This window comes from Phragmites australis, chromosome 1, assembly GCF_958298935.1.
Source record: "Phragmites australis chromosome 1, lpPhrAust1.1, whole genome shotgun sequence".
NCBI lineage: Eukaryota > Viridiplantae > Streptophyta > Magnoliopsida > Poales > Poaceae > Phragmites > Phragmites australis.
The window spans coordinates 43,235,947-43,257,315 of record NC_084921.1 but is presented as its reverse complement, the minus strand read 5'-3'; the positions used below and the strand labels follow the sequence as shown (position 1 = coordinate 43,257,315).

Genomic DNA, 21,369 nt, shown 5'->3' with positions numbered 1-21,369 from the left:
TTAAGTGTGTTGCACTGTTTGTTCGTTCTATGCAGATTACTAACTGCGAAATCTCGTTTACAGTTACTAATCGGTTCTTCCAATGACACTGCGTACGATGTATCAGCCCTGCGGTGTTTCCCAAGCTGGTAGCAAAGTCGTGCATCTCACGACCAGATCATCAGGACCCTCTAGATGAGCGATCGACCACAAGGTTACCGGTACAAAACGAAGAAAATGAGTTCATAGTTGTTTACCAAATATGAGATGCTAGGTTACATCTTATACTACGAGAGAGTACTGATCTCCACATTCTCACCATGCATGGGATCTCTGCTGATCAGAGCTTGGAGTTACGGCAGTGATATATGTTGAGAAATTCTTGAAATTTTAATGTTTTTTATGGGGTCCTTTTGCTTTGGACCGGCCGACTATGGGCTGAGCCAATCCTTCTGCTTGTTCAAGGGGTGGCATCAGTGAGCTAGGGTAAAAACAAAAGAGAGCTGGAAACCTTTCATGTGCAGGGAATGAGATGGCGGGGACGGCACAACTTCCTATGATTCCTTTGGGATAGTTGGATGGATGGCGTCGTCGTTGCCTCTAAATGGGTCCGGCATTTTCTCCTCATATATACAAAGAGAGAAAATATCTTTCCCCCATCTCCTCCCCACGACCATTCTTTGAGTTGGTCCGTTGATCTGATAGTGAGCCGAGTGGAACTCGGTTCTGGTGGTCAGAGCTTCGGTGCTTAGGAGATTGATTGGTGGAGGTGCTGTGTTGGTGCTTCTCAAAGCTGTATTCACCGAGGCTCACCCGTACTTGCAGTGGTGGTATGATTAAGGTGTTATATCGCCGTCTTCTTCTCACCGGTGGCAACTGACGGGTGATTGGATTTCTGGGACAACGGCTGTGAAGCCGTGTCTTGTCTCGCTTATTGACTCTTTTGATTGCATATCACTGTGAGTATTCACTCCTTTATCCCTTTCTATGTTCTGGACAGTAAGTTTATATATATGGTTGCTCAATGATGATGAGTATTTGTTGAGATAGAGTATGTTTCTGAGTACATTAGCATCAGCATGTGATGAATCAAGTTCTGTGATATAACAGCTTGCACCTAGAGGTTGTTTGGAGTGTATCTTGATTATGTTCCTGTACACCGAAATCCTTGTTGGTTTTGTAATCCAATGCAGCACATGTTACTTTGATCCCTTTATATGTGCTGTTATGAGCTCAGTTTTTGTTTAATTTATCTGGTACTTAGTACTTGGCATGCTAGTGGCTCTGCACTGCCTTTGCAAATAGATTCTTATATTTGTTTGGTTCGGCAGTAGCTATCTTCTTCTGTGCAGATTTTGAGAACCTTGTTGTGGGCATAATAGCCATGTACATGATGATGGTTTAGAAGTTTGAGAATTAGATTAGGCTCTATTTGCTAGTTGAAATCTCAAAAACATTGCACTATCCATGATGTTTTCACTAGAACAATTAAGGAGTAGAATTTTAACAGTTATGAAGCCAATTTCTGAGAGCACTTCCATTCTTAACATGTTCATAGTTTACAGTTCTTGTGTTCAAAGATCATGTTGGTCCATGTTAAATGGCTCCGTTCGTCCATGTTTATTATTCTTGTGCTTAAAGATCATGTGTACTATTTTACTATTATGCTCTTGTTTTTATACATGTGAAATAATATCAATACTCATAATATCGCATTTTATACAACAATATAAACTAGCGTTGTGCTGTCGACTTCCGCAAGTAGTTGCACACAATTCTTGTAATTACAGTTCACAAGCTGAAGTAGGTATTGCCATGTACCATCTAGTCCGCTTATGTTACAATTTCATAGTGATCCAGTGTTAGCAAGTAACTGAGATCTTAAGAGCAGAAAGCCCTTCCGTTTAGATGAAGCATATGTACTGTTTTATTGTTATGCACTGTTTTTATATATGTGAAATAATATATCAATTCTCATAATATCGCATTTTAAACAACAATATAAACCAGCGTTGTGCTGTCGACTTCCGCAAGTAGTCGCACACAATTCTTGTAATTACAGTTCACAAGCTGAAGTAGGTAATTGCCATGTACCATCTAGTCCGCTTATGTTACAATTTCCTAGTGATCCACAGTGTTAGCAAGTAATAGAGATCTTAAGAGCAGAAAGCCCTTCTGTTTAGATGAAGCATTTTCTTGCTACTTTCATAAACTAAAATGAGGTACGGGTAAACAAAGTGAGGGCATGGGAAATCTCAAAGGAGAAACTATCAGTCAAACCATGCAAACTCTGATTTCTAGGGCTATTTACACTTGTTAATTTTTCAAATCTTATCCCAACTTCAGTTCTAATGTACAAAATCATAACGTGTGCCCCTTCGATGAGAAGTAGAGAAGCATGCTACAGCCACAGGTAATCGCATTGTTGCCATCACCGAAGTCCCTTTGAAGCCAGTAGATGCCAGTGTGCCACCAGTTGTCACTGACGTGTTGGAAATAGTAGATGCCACTGTGCCACTGACGTGTTGGAAATAGTAGATGCCACTGTGCCACTGACGTGTTGGTAATAGTCCCAGCACATTAAGCAGACTATCAAGTTTAAACATTGATGGTTTGTCTACGGGTTAAATTGGGCTTGACTTGAGGGCCTACATATCAAAAAACTTTTATAAATATAGCTGCTGCTGCAGAACCATCAGTGTTTGAGCAGCATGTTCAGACTTCAGACCTACTTGGAGTACCTTGTTTGAGGATGTAACGGCTGTCCTCCACTGCGGATCCTGTACATTTGATGGTCTTTCCCTGAACAAAGTAACCACTCTCGATTCTGTCGGCCTTTCTACTGCGTGCCGATGAGGCATATCTCTCATGATCCATAAAACAAATCCGGATGGTACTGACGAGCCTACAAGAAATATACACAGACGGTTCAACAGATTTGGACCATCGGTAAAATTAAGAAGTGGACATATCTTGTTCTTTGATGTGCACGGTGATTTGGACCATCTGAGGAATGAAATAAAACAAGGATAATGGATCGATAACAAACGTATACCATGCTTTCTACATTTCTAACATTAATTTCCGTTCATTGCACTGTAATGTGTGCAACACAAGTACACCAAGTACTAATTACTTCTATAGAAAGTATTCACAATAATGCTTTGCATCTACAGACCAAGCAGGATGTCATTTTCTTGGTAAGGACAAGTTAGCTAAAGCCTAGCAATAAGCTGTAAAGACGAGGACAAGAGATTCCTATAAACACAGATACACAAGGAAAAGTGAATGGCAATGTCATTCAAAAATTATTGTCAACATCAAGCACCCAAAAATTCTTCAGTAGGCCCTAGACAAATAATATTTGATATTTATAATTGTACCTTTTAAATTAGACTTCAAACTAGTACATCCTATAATCCAATTAACGATATGATAGTAAGTAGTAGCAACTAGTAAGGACTATGGACGGAGGTTAAGCCCTTAAATCTGACAATATAGCTGGAATCTTTCACTAAATTTAATGCTTAGGTCCCCAAATCACCAGTATCATTGCAGGTAGGAACATGCTTGCAAGGAGAAATGCATGCACCATCGGGCCTAGAAGCGTACGCACATATGGCAAAATGCATAAAGAAACCACTTAATACCGCTTTCCACCACTTTTGAGCATGGAATGACAATGCCAACATGAATTACATTTAGTAAAAGTAAAATGAAGTTCTATTTTTAAGCATAAAACAACACAAACATACCTATGAAGTAATATACAAACAGAATAACAGCATTGTTGACGATGTCCGCATCTGTCGAGTACCAATACAATAGCACCTGCAACAAAAGGCATTGTATATAATGAATTTAACAATGAATGTGCTTCTCTATAATCAACTATATTGTGTATAATGAACTTACTGGAACATTAGTCACAAGTGCCAGTATAGCAGAAGACGAGAAACAAATCAGTGAGACAACAGCTAAACTGGCAACCTGCAGCGAAGCAAGGATTGTCAATTTGAATAGAGGAGCATGTTGCACAAAGATGAAGTTTCTATGTTTTCAAAATATCTCTTAGATCTGTACAGTTTTAAACTTTTAATCAGATCCTACTAAGAAATAGAAAAGAAGCCTCAACGTATATATGTTTTTCTAAGTGGGACATTAATCACTATAATGATTTTCCCCGTTGCAGAGACCTAAAAGAATAGAATTCCCTCAAAATAGACATAAAACTGAACAACTCTTTGGGTGGGGGTACTTTTAAGTTACGGTACATTCACATAATGAGTGTGATTGAAATGTACAGAATGCTGTATCTGTGTCAGAACTAAAAATCTCTAAAACAATTGTTATGTATGAATATATGAATATAGCCCATCTAACGAATTCAACGATACATATGTATGAGATTAGTTTGTTTACACGTAACTACATATACCATTCAATATTGCAAACAATCAACTAGAGAAATGCAAGCCGCAAGAAGAATAGTCCTGTGAAAGATATACCTTCCACTTCTCAGTTGATACAGTTTCAGAACGAACCTTGCTCATCTTCGAGAATAACAATGCACCTTCACATGATCATAGAACCAAAAAGAAAATCCAAGCAAAAAAATAAAGGTTAAAACAATTAAGCCTCACACTCTAATTAATGATGCACATGAGTGCAGCTACAGCTACTAGCGAGCAAACTGCAGATAATTTCGCAAGTTGGTCAAGGAAATAGATAGAAACCACACATTTGGAATTAGAATAAGACTTAAATCTACTGGGCTAACACAAGAAAATAAATGGAAGATAATCTTTGTCTACTTTTGGCAGAACCTCTAGGTTCCCGCCTTGTAAACTTACAACTTTTTGCATCTTTGTGTTAGGAATAACAATTTGTATTCAATTGTAGCCCTTAGGGGTAATATATAGAGTACATGAGGGAGTACAGGATAAAGACTCTAGTAACATAACCTATACGTAATGGATAAGGACTCTATATTCCTAACATCCACCTCAAATGCAAGGCATATGCAATAACGTTGCATTTGAAAGAGGTGACACTAAGTAACAAACTTAGACAAAATAAAACCAATGCATCCAAAAAACTCTCTTCAAAGCCGTCGTAGAGTGGAGCCTTGGTAATCCTGTCGAATCAAGCCGAAAAGTAGAGTATGACAGCAAAGAAGGCCCTTGATCAAGAATCACAACAAAGCGACGATGACAACAAACAAAATTCTCAGGATGACATAAGAACGCCCTAGATCAATAACTTGCAAACGAAGCAATGACAAGTAGCGAGACAACAGATAAAGTTATCACTAAAGCTACGGAAAGATATAGATGGCTAAGTTGCATCAATAATGACGGAAAAGGATTAGCTAAACAAAGACATAATTTAGCTAACCACGAAAGAAATCGGCAAATGGACAAAGGAATATGTGGACTCGCACGACATAGACGAACTCGAAGAGAGACCAAAACTTGGAGACGCAGCAGAAAATTACTAAAGCTAGACGCAAATTAAGTTGGCAGCAGATAGCACCAAAGCACAGCCTAGCATAGCAACAGGCCACTACACCTAAGACGCAACAGACCATCATGAAATCTCCAACAGGAGCAACCCATAGCCGAGATGTAGAAGAGCAGAGCAAGCTATGCAACTAGAAACAGGAGACCAAACGACGGTGAGAAGCTTCAGGTGAGAATGTGAGCAGAAGTGTGCAGGAGAGTAGAGCAACAAAGAAGACCCACAGGGACGCAAAAAAAAAAAAGAAGAAGAAGAAGAAGATTTCCTGCCAACAAGAAGTGGATCCCGACGGCAAATCAATAGATGAATCAAAACAGCAGGAGGCCGCCAAGTAGATCCTGACTGAGACCCGAGTGGAGGAGGCAAGTTAGATCAACACCATGATGAGGATCAAGGTCGAGCCGACGGCGGCGAGCGTCAGGACCACCTGCTACACCCACGCACTAGCCCACCTGAGCCTTGCCGCCCGTAAGCCGAGAGCTTTATCCGACAGCCTTGCCGCTCCATCCTCCCATGTGATCCTGCTTGGGGCAGCGGGGGCGGACCCGCGAAACTGGACCGTGAGAGCATCTGATTTCTTCAGCGGCGCATAAGTCCAAGCTTTCATCACCTCGAGCATCGTCACCGTGAGTCCAGGCAACGAGTCCAACCGGCGATGGATTGAGCGCTTTCCCAGGCCAAGGAGGCTAGAGAGGATCAACGAACGGCTAATGGAGGAGCCACGACGTGGGGTCTAACATGGGGAAGAATAGATCCGTGCAGTCAGGTGGCATGCTCCAAAATCGGAGGTGGGCGGGAGCAAGAGGCCGATGGCGAGCCCCGGGCCAGAGGCGGCGAGCCCCTGCACGGATGGAGCACAGGCTAGCGCGAGGCAGCGCGAAGCTGGTCGAGGCGGGCAGAGGAGCTAAGGCAAGCAGGCGGAGGAAGAGCCGGGGCGAGCAGAGAAGGAGCACAACGGGCGGAGGAGCCAACAGGCGGGGAGCAGGTGCATGATGTCATCGAGGCATTGGCGGCGCAGGGAGCACCCAGGAGAGAGCCAACGAACCGACAAGTGGCGACGTCCAAAAAAAGAAACCCTAGCTGTGAGTTGTGATACCATGTTAGGAATAGCAACTTGTATTTAATAGTAGTTTTTGAGGACAACATATAGAGTATATGAGGGAGTACAAGATAATGACTCTAGTAACCTAACATATACGTAATAGATAAGAACTCTATATTCCTAACACTTTGCACTTCTTCTATACAGCTCGACACGCAAAGTTTTTAAGAACATGGGAGGGTACATAAAAGCAGCATGTCTGATATAAAATTTTAAATTCCTGAATTAACAACTAGGACATAATTATGGCATTTCATACATACAGTGTTCGCCTAAACACGTTTAAACGCTAAACGGCAGGCCTGCGTGCAGTTTAGGGCCTAAACGCTGAATTAAACGCTAGACGCATTTAGACGATCAACGGCGGTCAAAAACGGTTTAAACGGAGTTATTAAACGCGAGCTGAACATGTTTAAACGGCTGCACACGTGTCTAGATGGCCGTCTCGTCGATGGCAAGCGGCAGTAGGGCGCGATTGAGTGAAAATTTGATTTGGTAAATTAATTTTGGACTGAAATCTTAGTGTCTTACTGATGTTTGCCATATTCTTTTGTAGACAATTCAAATTGTTATGATAATTATTGGATTGATCAGAGAACACAATAGAAGATTGATTAACATAATGAGGCTGCATTTCAGCCTATGTAAGGTATGCCACAAATCTCGCATTCTCACTTGGAAAATGTCTAGCACATAGCTATTTCGTTGCATATTTTTTTCTGCTACAGTACATCACGTTTAAATCGTCTAGACGGTCATTTAGATGCTAGACTGCGGGTGATCTACTATCTAGCATTTAGCGTCTAGGAAAACATTGCATACATATAAACAATGTCAAATGCTTACCATAACATGCCAAAGCACCGCCGAGGACAAGAACTACTACTGAAAATACATCCAAATAAACCTGCAAAATAAAATACTGGCTAGCATCAGTAAAGCAATTAAGTTGCAACTACATAAGTGACTGTAAAATTATTGCTGGAATCGGTGGAAATTGTAAATTTATCAAAAAAAAGCTGCAAAAATATACGGATACCAAGTATGTGACAAAAATAAGAAGACGCGCACATCAATATTTTTTTCAAACCCGAAACAGAAGAAAGCAAAACCGAAACAGAAGAAAGCCTGTAATAGACATCCCAAAGTTATAGCATGAGACATATTACAAACAGAACATTTAGGATTTGTTAATCAGCAACAGGACTCCTGCATATTTGGTACTGGTCTGAAGAATTTCCCATTATTGCCCGCATGTCCCTTGAGGTGCATAAGTTTAGCAATGCATTAGTTTGAAAAGAGAAATAAATTTGAACTCCATGCCTTCATAATTTAACAAAATGCCATCCAGAAGTCCAAAGAAATTTGGCTCAAAATGTCATGACACAACATGTGCAGACAACATAGAGTAGATGCGATTTGGGCTTGGCTTGCACAAGCACAATAGATATTTGACTGTGCAGTACTGATACCAAAAAAAGTTTCAGAATTCTTTTGCGATACAGATGCTAACAGCTCTTGCTTTGACTGAGTGGCAGAAAGTCAATATGCGACAGAGGTGTCCAAATGCATGGGCAGATAGGAAATGGAACAAGAGTCAACATATAATGATATGTTTGATTTATTTCTGAGCTTTTTACGGGAATTTTCTGGGTATTATGGACAAACTGATCATTTTATTCCTTCACCATGGACTGTTGGATATGGGACTACAATAATGCATTTGCCTGATTCTGCAACATTTCACCTTTTTTATGCAGTATAACAATATGACATTGTTAAAAGATATTTGATATATCAGAGCAAAACACGACACAGAAGAAGGATCCAGCAGGAAACGATGTTGCTAATCCTCCATACCCTTTTCAATAGAGATGAATCAATAGGATTTTCTCCTCTACCAACCCATATAAGGATGGCAAAAGCGAACATAACGACAAATGACAATACAAGCACCTGAACGGAAAAAAAATATAGGACATATTAGTTTTGGTTAACAAATAATTATTAAGACAGAAGGTAGAAGCATGATATGATTAACGATGACAAAACAAATTTTTCTCCATGCACTAAGGTGTGATACATAAATAAGTACAGAATCAAACAATATGTACATCTGCATGAGTGAGAAAAGGCATGACAATGTAATCATTAAAGTGAAGAGGGGATAAACTTGCCAAAATCACAAATTTTTGCCGGCTTCCAAGCTGCATTCCTGGGAAACACCTCCGACGGATAGTAACAGGACGGATGCCAGGTTTAGTTTTTGTTCTGTCTAGTAAAGCTTCATGGTGACTTCTCACATCTTCTTCATCTTCATCATTTGTCTGATGACACAGGTCAACCCTGTAAGATCATGATTTTTGAGAAACATAAAGCTTTAAAAAAGGCATTTGCAACTCAAGTGAGCCAAAGAAAATAGTGGCAGGTATGTGGCACCAATACATCATAGCGAAACTTGACCATCGATAGAAGCGAGGAAAACATAAAAGGATCTGTGCTACATTACAAGCATGGCAGCATGATCTCTGGAGGCACCGAACATAATAATTACAGCTACAATCACATGTGCTAATTCACAAAGATGTCTAGTTATCAGGTCACCCCTTGACACTAGAGAGGATCTCATTAGAGTTGTTGAGAGCGACTCAAGTATGGGTACATGTAGAGCTAGGACTTGGGCCGTGTGGGCCAGCCCGTCCCGGCCCTCTTCGGGCTATGCCAGGACGGCACGAGGAGCTGTGCGTGCCCTGCCGAGCTGGCACGAGGAGCCTCCAACGAGGCCTAAGCATGACACCGAAGCTTGGCAGCAAGCCAAGGCGGTGAGGGGTGAGCGCGGGAGATGGCGAAGTCAACCGCGGACGAAGCGTAGCCGCGGCGCGCGCACGCGGAGTTGCGGCGAGCCGACGCGACGAACATAGCGGCGTAAGGCAAGCCGGCGCGACGCCTTGGCCAGGGGAAAACAGCAGGAGGACGAGCGCGACCTAGGGATCTTGTTTGAGCGAGCCCAAAGCAGTGGGCCGGGCCAGAACTCGCCGACGGCGAGCACGGTAGTGAGGCTGAACTCCAGTCGCCATGGAGGACTAGGCCGGCGTTGGGCCAACACCAAGCTAGCATGCGCAGACGAGGGAGACTCATCACGGGCTCGGTTGGATGGAGCGGCTAAGGAGGTAGCGGCTGATCGAGAAAATCGATGAAGGGCGGAGGGTGGGCTGGACTTGGGGAAGATGGCCACGTGAGCTCAAATCCGACGGGGAGTCTACGAATCCGCCTGGGGAAGTGAAGGAGGAGACGGTGATGTCCTTCCTTGCTCATGAGCGCTTGGCCTCCACGGACCTGGACAACGGCGGTCGGATTTGGTGGTGTTGTGTTGAGGAACGACGGCGGTTGTTGCTGTGCTCTACTGTGCGCTGCGTTGTGTGCTCCTCTACCGCGGTTTGGCTTGGGAGAGAAGTGTGGAGGGGAGAGCGTAGATGAGAGGGAGGTAGGAGTAAAGGTAGCGACGCCCTGGTGTTACCATGCGGGAGATTGGATTTGTCAGTGCTAGCTTGGCCTCCATGGCTCCCTATGCCGTGATTGTTTGGTGGGTTGGGCTTACTACACGTGTCGTGTGGCCACCGTGCCTCGGGCCTTTTTCGTGCCAGGCCGGCCAAGGCACAACCCATTTTTCATGTCGGGCCGAGCCGCCCATCATGCCTTATATCAAGGCCCTACCCGACCCATCTGTGCTCGTGTCGTGCGGTGCTTGAGCTGGGCCATGCTGTGTCGTGCTTGGGCCAGCCCAAAAAAGCATGGCCCAAGTCCCAGCCCTAGGTACATGTAAGGCATATGATGGAACAACATCTACAAGAGAGTGCTTGACACAAGTGTATTTAAACAGGCTTGGGCCCCAAGGTGGGACCTCACTCATATTGATGATATTGACCATACATTGGTAAGGGGAGGCCTAAAGGTGAGGGGTCCCCCCAAGGAAAACCAATTATAAAGAGTGTTTTATATATATATATACAACACAGGTTACATTGCCTTCCATGTCAATGAAGAGCAGAAACCTTTTTAGGTCTTCATGGTGTGGGTGCCTCTCACTAGGTTCCATTGGGTGCAAGTGAGCTTGAGGATAACTTAACAAAGACTACCAGGAGCATTGATGGATTTCAGTAACTTCTGCATGCACCCTTGAGTGAGCTGAAGACCAACTCTTGCATCAGGTCAAGGCTTATCACAAACAAGTCCATACTTTTATGTATACCAATGTTTCTTCCCAATTGTATTTACATCTCGATAGTATTGTAGACATCAACTTTAGCCATAACACCACTATTTTTCACTCAAATGTGGATGGTCAAAACTTTTGTAGGCTAGTACATACGATGGATCTATTACCTATGAGCTCTCGACATAGGAAGTAGGTTAGCTTATCCTACCAATTGTTGAGAAATTCTTGAATGTTTTTCATGGGCTCCTTTTGCTTTGGACCGGCCGGCCCTTTGCTTGACTATGGGCTGATTTTTCATGGGCTCCTTTTTCATGAGCCCATTCGTCTGCTTGTTCAAGGGGCGGCATCGGTCAGCTAGGGCAAAAAATAGGAGAGCTGGAAACCTTTCGTGTGTAGGGAAGGAGATGGTAGCGGCCGAGCGGCGGCGGCAGCGTAACTTCCTACGATTCCTTCAGGATCGTTGGATGGATGGCATCATCTCTACCTCTAAATGGGGGCTGGCTTCTTCTCCTGACATATACACAGAGAGAAAATCTCTTTTCCCCATCTCCCCATGGCCTTTCTCTGAGTTGGTCTGTTGATCTAATATTGAGTCGAGTGGAACTCGGTTCTAGTGGTCAGAGCTTCTGTGCTTAGGAGATTGATTGGTGGAGGTGCTATGTTGGTGCTCCTCAAAGCTATATTCGCCGAGGCTCACCTATACTTGTAGTGGTGGTACGGTTGAGACGTTGTATTTCTATCTTCCTCTCACCGGCGGCAACTGGCGAGTGGTCGGATTTTTGGGACAGTGACTGTGAAGCCGTGCCTTGTCTCGCTTATTGACTCTTTTGATTGCATATCAATGTGAGTATTCAAGGTTTAGCGCTTTCTCCCTTTCCATGTTCTGGACAACAAGTTCGTATATATGGTTGCTTTATGATGATGAGTATTTGTTGAGAAGAGCGTGTTTCTGAGTACACTATTTCTGAGTACACTATCATCGGCCTGTGATGTTTCTGAGTACACTAGCATCGGCATGTGATGAATCAAGTTATGTGATATAACAGCTTGCACCTGGAGGTTGTTTAGGGTGTATCTTGATTCTGTTCCTGTACACCGAAATCCTTGTTGGTTTTGTAATCCAGTGCAGCACATGTTACTTTAATCCTTGTATGTGTGCTGTTATGAGCTCAGTTTTTGCTTAATTTATCTGGTACTTGGTACTTGGCATGCTAGTGCCTTTGCAAATTGATTCTTATCTTTGTTTGGTTCGACAGTAGATATCTTCTTCTGTGCAGAATTTGAGAACCTTGTTTTGGGCATAACAGCCATGTACATGATGATGGTTTAGAAGTTTGAGAACTAGATTAGGCACTATTTGCTAGCTAAAATCTCAGAAACATTGCTCTATCCATAATGTTTTCACTAGAACAATTAGGGAGCAGAATTTTAATAGTTCTGGGGCCAATTTCTGAGAGCACTTCAATTCTTAACATGTTCCTGCTGTCTAGTTCATAGTTTACACATGATAAGTGGCTGTGTTGGTCCATGTTTACTATTCTTGTGCTCAAAGATCATGTGTAATGTTTTACTATTATGCTCTTGTTTTTATACATGTGGAATAATACCAATGCTCATATATCGCATTTTAAACAACAATTTAGAAATCCGATCGCTTCTGAGATAGCTAGTTCTAGCTCCTCTGGCCTACCACCGTCGTCCTCGAACACGATTAAGCCTGATAGTTTCGATGGAATTGACTTTAAGCACTAGCAGGCCTGGAAGAGGCTACGGTTGATGGAACTCGGACTTTTCTAGGTCCTCACCGAAGAGCCACCTGCCCCTCCGGGGGAAGCCGTGCAAGACGAGGTCGAAAGACGCATCTCAACACGTTAAGTGCCTGTTGGGAGAAAGCTAATGCCTCCGTCTTAGCACGTCCCTTGGTTGTCCTATCAAACAGGCTCTTCGACGTCTATGTGGGGTTCGGGGAAGCGCGGACGGTGTGATCGGAGCTAAATGACAAGTATGCTGAAAGTGACAACAGCAATGAGTCTTCCATGGTGGTCAGTTATCTGAACTTTCGGATGGGAGAAGGTAGATCAGTCATGGAACAGATCCATGAGTTGCAGTTGATCGTGCGAGACTTAGGCCAGTATGGTTGTGTTCTCCCTGAGAATTTCCATGTTAAAGCCATCCTTACCAAACTGCCAACTTCTTATCGTGACTTTGTCACTTCACACCAGCACTTAAAGCAATGATTGACTCTTAATGAGCTCATTGTTGCTATAAATGTCGAGGAGAAGTCCAAAGCAGGCTATGGCGGGGTGAAGGCGCCCGCTCAAGCTAACCTTGTCGAGCACAAGAACTAGTCTGGGAGGAATGTGAAGAAAAAGAAGACCAAGCTTGGGTATTCAGGACCAAAGGCTAATGCCATGAAGAAGAAACCCGAGATTGTCTGCTACATCTGCGGCAGATTGGATCACAAAGCCAACAGATGATGCGACCGTAAGGGCAAGAGGCCGACACCTGAGCAACAGAAGACAGCCAAAGCCCAAGTGCATGTGGCAGTTGCGACGGCCGATGATACCAGCAAAAGCGACTCCACTAGTGGGTATATACTTGAGGCTTTTATGGTAAATTCACTAGTAAATTGGTGGATTGATACAGGTGCAACAAGACATATTTGTGCTGATCAGACGTGTTTTACTTCTCTTCAGGGTGCAGATATTGGATCCGCACCGACGAGGAACGGGGTCTCGACAGCTGTGAGTAGAGTAGGACAAGTGAGACTGAAGCTGACTTTCGGCGAGACTATTGTCCTGAAGGACGTGCTGTTTGTGCTTGCCATGACCCGTATTCTTCTCAGCAGATCAATGATGTGCCGGCAAGAAATAAAGTTAGTCTTTGAGTCAAATAAAGTGATGTTGACTAGGTGTGGGTCGTTTGTAGGAAAAAGCTATGATTGTGGAGGCACGTTCCGCATTTCTATTCTTGATGGCTCTACAAACATTTTTCTACTCTTCATATTCTACTAAGAACATTGATATATGGCATTCTCGCTTGTGTCATGTTAATAATGAAGCAATTGTGCGTTTGAGCAAGATGGATCTTATTCCTTCATATAATTATGACAAGAGTCATACATGCGAGATGTGTGTGCAAGCAAAGTAGCCACGCAAACCATTTCACTCGGTCGAGAGGAGAAGCACCTCGCCACTTGAGCAGATCCATTTTGATCTATGTGAGATGAATGGAATATTAACTAAGGGTGGCAAAATATACTTCTTTACTCTTATAGATGATGCTACTAGGTTCTGCTACACCTATTTGCTTAGAACAAAGGATGAACCATTAGAATACTTCAAGATCTATATGGACAAGGTGGAAAACCAGCTCGGAAAGACAATAAAAAGACTGAGATCTGACAGATGTGGGGAATATATTCTCAGGGATTTCTCCTAGTTCTGTGAAGAAAGTGATATAATCCATGAATTTACGCCACCTTACTCACCACAGGTCAATGGAGTAGCTGAGAGAAAAAACCGAACAATTTGTGACTTAGCTAACGCCTTGTTACAAAGTTCTGGTATGGCTAACTCATGGTGGGGTGAAGCTGTTCTCACAGTTAACTGTGTCCTGAACAAGGTTGCTCCTCGAAATCACGAGATAACCCCTTATGAAGAATGGAAGGGGAGGAAACCAAATATGTACTTTCTTCACACTTAGGGCTGTCTAGTTAAAGTGCATGTTCCTCTGCCAAAGAAAAGAAAATTAGGATCAAAGACTGTCAATTGTGTCTTCCTAGGGTATGCACACCAGAGTACCGCCTATAGATTTCTAGTGGTCCATTCTGAAATCTCAGACATTGCAGTCAACTCGATAATAGTCTCGAGATGCGAAATTCTTTGAGCACATCTTTCCTATGCGAGCGAAGGAAGCTGATATCCCTGATCGATGACCTTGCTCCTCTGAGTGTCAGTGACACGGTTTCTGAATTGGAACTTAGGAGGAGCAAGAGGCAAAGAACTGAAAATTCATTGGGAGATGACTTTGTCACGTATGTCGTGGATAATGAACCACAAAACATTTCAGAGGCATACGCTTCTCCAGAAGCATAAGTACCGGAAGGAAACAGTCTGTAGTGAGATGGATTCGATCATCACTAACAGAACCTGGGAGTTAGCAGACCTCCCAGTTGGCTGCAAATGGATCTTCAAGAGAAAGCTCAGACCCGATGGTACTATAGAAAAGTGCAAGACCCGATTAGTGGCTAAGGGTTTTTACGCAAAAGGAAGGTGAGAACTACTTCGATACGTATTCTCCTGTTGCCAGATTGCCCACTATTCGCGTGCTCTTAGCACTGGCAGCTTCGCATAATCTCCTTGTGCATCAGATAGATGTCAAGACCGCTTACCTTAATGGAAAACTGGATGAGGAGATTTACATGCAGCAGCCAGATGGATTCGTGGTAACAGGACGAGAGTAAAGTATATAGGTTAATCAAATTCTTGTATGGTCTCAAACAGGCCCCTAAGCAATGGCATGAAAAGTTTGATACTACACTAACTTCGGTCGGCCAAATGCTAAGCTGAAGAAAAATGTAAGCCATGGAAAAGACCAGTTAAAATATTCACAGGTGATAGGTTCTCTCATGTACTTAGCTAGTGCAACTAGGTCTGACATCTCATATGCAATATGCAGGTTGAGTCGTTATACGTCCAACCCAGGAGATAATCATTGGATAGCACTGGAGAGGATACTTAAGTATCTGAAGAGGACAAAAAACCTAGGGATTCATTATTCTGGCTATCATGCAGTCATAGTGGGATTCAGTGATTCCAACTGGATCAGTGACTCGGATGATATGAAGGCTACGAGTGGATATGTTTTCACTTCAACAGATGGAGCACTATCTTGGAGGTCATCTAAACAGACCATCCTTAATCGCTCCACGATGGAGGCTGAGCTAGTAGCGCTAGACTCAGCAGCCATAGAGGCAGAATGGATCAGATAACTCCTTTTTGACCTGTCGATATTGGATAAGCCAATTCCAGCTATTCTCACCTACTGCGATAACCAAACCGTTCTGGTTAAGATAAAGAGTAAGAAGGACAATATGAAGACTTCGAAGCATATAAAACGACGACTCAAGTCGCTGAGGCATGTAGTAGAGACGGGTATAATCATTGTGGATTATATTTAGTCTGAAAGAAATCTTGTAGATCCTTTCACAAAAGAAATGGCTAGAACAGTCATTCAGACAGCGTCAAGAGTAATAGGATTATTACCCACTAATAAGATTCACACCGACAGTAACCTAGGAGATCGGAGATCCCGGGAACTAGGCTCTAGGAAAGCAAACTGTGTGGATATAAGAGCAAATTTATCCCATTTGCTGCTTTGCTCTTATGTAGGAGAGGATGAGCAGTTAGCTCTTAATGAACTAAGTGTCGTATGGCAATAGATGTCCTACAGAACATCTAGGAGAATTTGCTTATGTGAGTGTGATTATGTGGTCGCAATCATAGAGAAGTCGGGTACTTCCCTAGGTGACACTCATGAATTAAGGTACATGGACATATCCGTAAAGTCCAACCCGAGAGCTTAGGCAAAAACAGTCTCGTACAGGGTGTCACAATCATAGAGAAGTCGGGTACTTCCCTAGGTGACACTCATGAATTAAGGTACATGGACATCCGTAAAGTCCAACCCGAGAGCTTAGGCAAAAACAGTCTTGTACAGGGTGTTGCATATGAGGAGACTCTCGCACCAAGGTTGAGGATCAAGGTTCAGTCCTCCTCATCCTATGTGAGCAAATTTATATTCAACTAGGTAACTTGTTCAAACCCGAAAGATACTTTTTACTCATATCCTGTATATAAAACCGATAACTCCGACATTAAAATTTTGGTGGGGATAGTTGAGAAATTCTTGAAATTTTAATATTTTTCATGGGCTCCTTTTGCTTTGGAGCGACCAGCCCTTTGCTTGACTATGGGTTGTGCCCATTTGTCTGCTTGTTCAAGAGACGGCATTGGTCAGCTAGGGCAAAAAAAAGGAGAGCTGGAAACCTTTCATGTGCAGGGAAGGAGATGGCAGCTGACTAGCAGTGGCGGCGGCGGGATCGTTGGATGAATGGCGTCATCGCTGCCTCTAAATGGGGTCAGCTTCTCCTCACATATACACAGAGAGAAAATCTCTTTTCCCCATCTCCTCCCCACGGCCTTTCTCTGAGTTGGTCCGTTGATCTGATATTGAGCCGAGTGGAACTCGGTTCTAGTGGTCAGAGCTTCGGTGCTTAGGAGATTGATTGGTGGAGGTGTTGTGTTGGTGCTCCTCGGAGCTGTATTCGCCGAGGCTCACCCGTACTTGCAGTGGTGGTACGGATGAGGCGTTGTATCTCCATCTTCCTCTCACCAGCGGCAACTGGCGGGTGATCGAATTTCTGGGACAGCGGCTGTGAAGTCGTGCCTTGTCTCACTTATTGACTCTTTTGATTGCATATCACTGCGAGTATTCAAGGTTTACCCCTTTCTCCCTTTCTATGTTTTAGACAGGAAGTTCATCTATATGGTTGCTCTATGATGATGAGTATTTGTTGAGATAGAGCGTGTTTCTGAGTACACTAGTATCGGCCTATGATGAATCAAGTTCTGTGATATAACAGCTTGCACCTGGAGGTTGTTTAGGATGTATCTTGATTCTGTTCCTGTACAACAAAATCCTTGTTGGTTTTATAATCCAGTGCAGCACATGTTACTTTGATCCCTGTATGTGTGCTGTTATGAGCTCAGTTTTTGCTTAATTTATCTGGTACTTGGTACTTGGCATGCTAGTGGCTCTGTACTGCCTTTGCAAATTGATTCTTATCTTTGCTTGGTTTGGCAGTAGCTATCTTCTTCTGTGCAGAATTTGAGAACCTTGTTTTGGGCATAACAGCCATGTACATGATGATGGTTTAGAAGTTTGAGAACTAGATTAGGCTCTATTTGCTAGCTGAAATCTCAGAAACATTGCTCTATCCATGATGTTTTCACTAGAACAATTAGGGAGCAGAATTTTAACAGTTTTGGGGCCAATTTCTGTGAGCACTTCCATTCTTAACATGTTCCTACTGTCTAGTTCATAGTTTACACATGATAAGTGGCTCTGTTGGTCCATGTTTACTATTCTTGTGCTCAAATATCATGTGTACTGTTTTACTGTTATGCTCTTGTTTTTATACATGTGGAATAATATCAATGCTCATAATATCGCATTTTAAACAACACCAATGAATCAAGGTTAAAAGCATAAATTACCACTAACAGAGATTGCTATCAGATGGTCCTATCAATGGGTTGATATCTGGTGGCAAAAGAAAAGATGAACTAAAATTTTCTCGTCCAGTGTCAATAAGATACGGTGTTCTCATTTTCACTTCAACTTGTAATTACATAGGGTAAGCTACAGCAGTACAAGATATTGACTAGATCGGATCAGGGAATTAAGAAGGAAGAGAGGATTAAGGTAGTCCAGAATCTAAATGTACAATAAACAATCTCACTCCTTCGACTGATCATCTGATCATTAGCGTATCTTCTTGGGTTATGTGCTATGTCTCCAATGGACCTTCTTTTCAAAGAGTACACAAGCACTGGGACCCCAAAGGAAATCTTTGTGATTGGCACACTTAAACTTTTAACCAAGCAAGATGCATAGTGCGCCTACTAGGTACCAAAAGAAATGCTTGACAACTTACCAGAATGACAGTAGCAATAGAAAAGAAGCAAGAAGCAATATCTGTGGACTAGCTGCAAATAATGAGAAAGGACAACTCTTAGATCTGATCAGGAAATAATGTAAGAGAAAATCCTGTAACAGAAGAGAAAAACAGTGGAAGAATGATAACAAATCTATACATCCAGGAGAACATACCCATGAGAACAAATCCACATCCATGTACCCAGCAAATCCATCTCTGACAAGTAGCAATGATGGTAGACAAGAAATACAATAGGAATACTATCACAGGAAAAAAGAAATTTAACTTAAGTTAGTAGAGATGATGATACACATGAAATATGCGAGCAACGTTGTCATATAATAAGAAAAAAGGGAAGTATTTGTGATTATTTTGATTCATTTCTAGATCTATTATGAGTACTTTATTTCAAAAAATCGTTAAGTCAATACTGAAAATGCTCTGCAGGAACTATGATGACTCCACTTATGAAGGAGACTCTGGTTGACCGCAAGTAATAGCACGTCTAAAATAAAATGTATTTGTCTAATAAGTTACATGTCAGTTCAGAATTAATTCCGCATTGATTAAGAAAGTCATCCACAATCAAATTATTTGCATGTATCAAACCTACTTAAGGACAGGTATAAAAGAGCTGCAATGTGAGGTTGGCAAAAAAATGGAAATTAGCATCCACTTCCTAATTGTTGTTCTGAAACCAGGTTATACATAGTTACACTGTTCTTATGCATATACTCCTTCAATGTTATAGCAGCTACATTCCATTTTCAGAAAATCCAGTACTTCTATTGTCACTATTACCACTCTAGCAATTGAGTTAGCATTACCTAAAACGTGAATAGTAATTGATCTACAGGAATAGTTAAGATAGTCATTAAATAAAAAATAAATTATGCAGAAATTCCCAGTATACAACAATGGCAAACAATAAAGAGACCTCAAGTGCAAAAGATGAAGGGGAAAAAGGCATTTATCGGACTAATGTGTGTCTCACCTATGTTTGATAAGCCAATCATAAAATGGAATATCTGCAAGAGATTAGGCATATATCATTAAGGATATGGTAGCTGAGCTCATAGCTAACAAGGGACAAAAACGCCGAGCAATGATTTAGCACGATTTATATGATAATCTTACGCTATAATCCCAAAACCCTAAATGTATTGATGTAAAATATGCCATATACCAAGTAATTTTGTGGTTGTTGCTTTGAAAACAGACAGGAACTAGAGAATGTAACTGTCAATGGATACTATATAGTCGTATTCACATCATGATACTTTCACAGTGACATGCTTACAGGCCAACATTACCTTGCCTAAATGGAATCACTATTTGGTGGATATTTCCAAATTTCATTATCTCCATATTTGAGAATCAGATGAGTTGGAATAAATGCAAACTGGACTGAATATGAAGTTGGGTTTTACGAATAGTAACAAAAAACAATGACTGAAATGGCTATTACAAACTGGAAGTAGTTAAAAGAACAAACTAATTAAAAAAAAAGCCAGACAACCCTATTCAAAATAGAATCAAGTGTTACAGCTAGATGGGGAAAAGCTAGGTAGTACGAAGTTCCGAGTTCGAGCTATCTAAAAGTATGAAGAGGATACATTTTTATTTTGTGCTAAGCCGTTCTTAAGCCTCAGTTTCATATGGAAGTGATAGATATGGGGCTAAATGGAAATTTCAATTTCGAAATTAAAAACGTAAAATGGTCTTAACTGCCTAGCTCGAAGTTAAAGGGGCAACTAAGTACTTATCTATGTCAATAGAGAGATTATTCATTACAAGGCTACAACCCTTATTAAACAACATATCAGAAAGTTGGACAGCATGGACAACAGCACATAGAAATTATGGACACCTTTTGCCGAGTCCATCCCTGTTGCTGATTGTGCCTGTGAATTCTTGTTAGCTGCACATTACAAGCATAAGGATCCTTAGTAATGTGCTTTAAGAGATCAAATATGAAGGATTTAAGCTAATTAGCAATGGCAGGTGGTCAGTAATGGCAAGCACTATTTGTACATAAAACTGTGAATATAATGTATGCACAATGAGACACAATCCACTACGGCCCACATGTAGAAACACCAAAGCAACACTATGGTGGACAAGTAACATGCTACAATCTCTAGATGAACAGAGACGCAACAGCTAATGTAGCCGGGTTATCCCATTTCTACTGAATCAAGCAAAATTATCAGGCACGGATGCTAGCGCTCGTACACTCCCTGTCCCGCCCCACCATCCAACACACATCCACATCATTCCTCCACTCCCAGCCCCACCATTAATAACAAGCGGAGCAAAACACGAGACAACAGATCGAATCAACCCACCTGCACGAAGGCCGCTGTCGCAATGGCGCCGTCGACGACAGCTAGCACGGCCTCGGACGCGACAATCGGCAGCGGCGGGCAGCCCCCGCCATCGCCGGCGGCAACACGGAAGGGCCCGTAGCGGACCATGCCGGCGGGCGGGCGAGGAGCGGCGGCGGCGGAGGAGGAGGAGGATCAGGGGGCAGGCGGGTGGCGCATCTCGCGGCAGGACGGGAGGCTGGGGAGCTAGGGTTTGGTGCGGCCTCCGCGCGCGGCCGCGGCTCGAGCGAAGGAGGAGGGAGCGGGGGTGGAGGCGGAGGAGGAATTGACTGGAGGGGAAGCTGCACAGGTAACACCTGTGGGATTGGAAAGACCGAGACCACGGTTCAATCTGGCGGCAGGCTGATCTCACCTCGTCATGCCAGCAAGCATATGGGACCATCAATCGCCGTTTGTCTCCGCTCTCGGAGGGTGAAAGGATTCGTCCGTGTGAAATTATTAA

The 21,369-nt window shown here is 42.7% G+C and overlaps 1 protein-coding gene and 1 long non-coding RNA gene across 7 annotated transcripts; one reads left to right on the top strand and one right to left on the bottom strand.

Annotated features, from left to right (window-relative positions):
- The first annotated feature begins 630 nt into the window (after positions 1 to 630).
- On the top strand, positions 631 to 8,177 carry LOC133920812 (uncharacterized). The gene is made up of 3 exons (XR_009910168.1): positions 631 to 938; positions 7,158 to 7,250; positions 8,140 to 8,177. It is a non-coding gene; the product is annotated as an uncharacterized LOC133920812 (long non-coding RNA).
- On the bottom strand, positions 2,042 to 21,351 carry LOC133920779 (protein TOM THREE HOMOLOG 1-like). 6 transcript variants are annotated; one of them, XR_009910166.1, is made up of 14 exons: positions 20,889 to 21,350; positions 20,411 to 20,461; positions 19,535 to 19,568; positions 18,714 to 18,800; positions 18,538 to 18,589; positions 8,779 to 8,947; positions 8,462 to 8,557; positions 7,448 to 7,508; positions 4,488 to 4,552; positions 3,895 to 3,969; positions 3,735 to 3,810; positions 2,712 to 2,884; positions 2,544 to 2,627; positions 2,042 to 2,508 (listed from the first exon to the last, which is right to left on the bottom strand). XR_009910166.1 is itself a non-coding variant. In XM_062365376.1 (13 exons), the coding sequence occupies exons 1-13, from the start codon at positions 21,015 to 21,017 to the stop codon at positions 2,628 to 2,630; spliced, it is 1,083 nt and encodes a 360-aa protein (XP_062221360.1). In that variant the 5' UTR covers positions 21,018 to 21,350; the 3' UTR covers positions 2,042 to 2,627. The 6 variants fall into 6 exon arrangements, 4 of the variants coding, with proteins under 4 accessions (XP_062221360.1, XP_062221349.1, XP_062221355.1 ...); XR_009910167.1 differs by having other exon boundaries at positions 2,721 to 2,884; positions 20,889 to 21,346; XM_062365376.1 differs by having other exon boundaries at positions 2,042 to 2,642.
- Positions 21,352 to 21,369: the final 18 nt, after the last annotated feature.

Bases quoted from the DNA above. Each gene is read 5' to 3' on its own strand.
- LOC133920779 (XM_062365365.1), bottom strand. From the start codon at position 21,017: ATGGTCCGCTACGGGCCCTTCCGTGTTGCCGCCGGCGATGGCGGGGGC. The intron at 2,885-3,734 runs GTATGTTTGTGT...TATTTCTTGTAG, and splicing joins GTTTGTATATTACTTCATAG to GCTCGTCAGTACCATCCGGA. The intron at 2,628-2,711 runs GTAGGTCTGAAG...TTTGATATGTAG, and splicing joins CCTCAAACAAGGTACTCCAA to GCCCTCAAGTCAAGCCCAAT.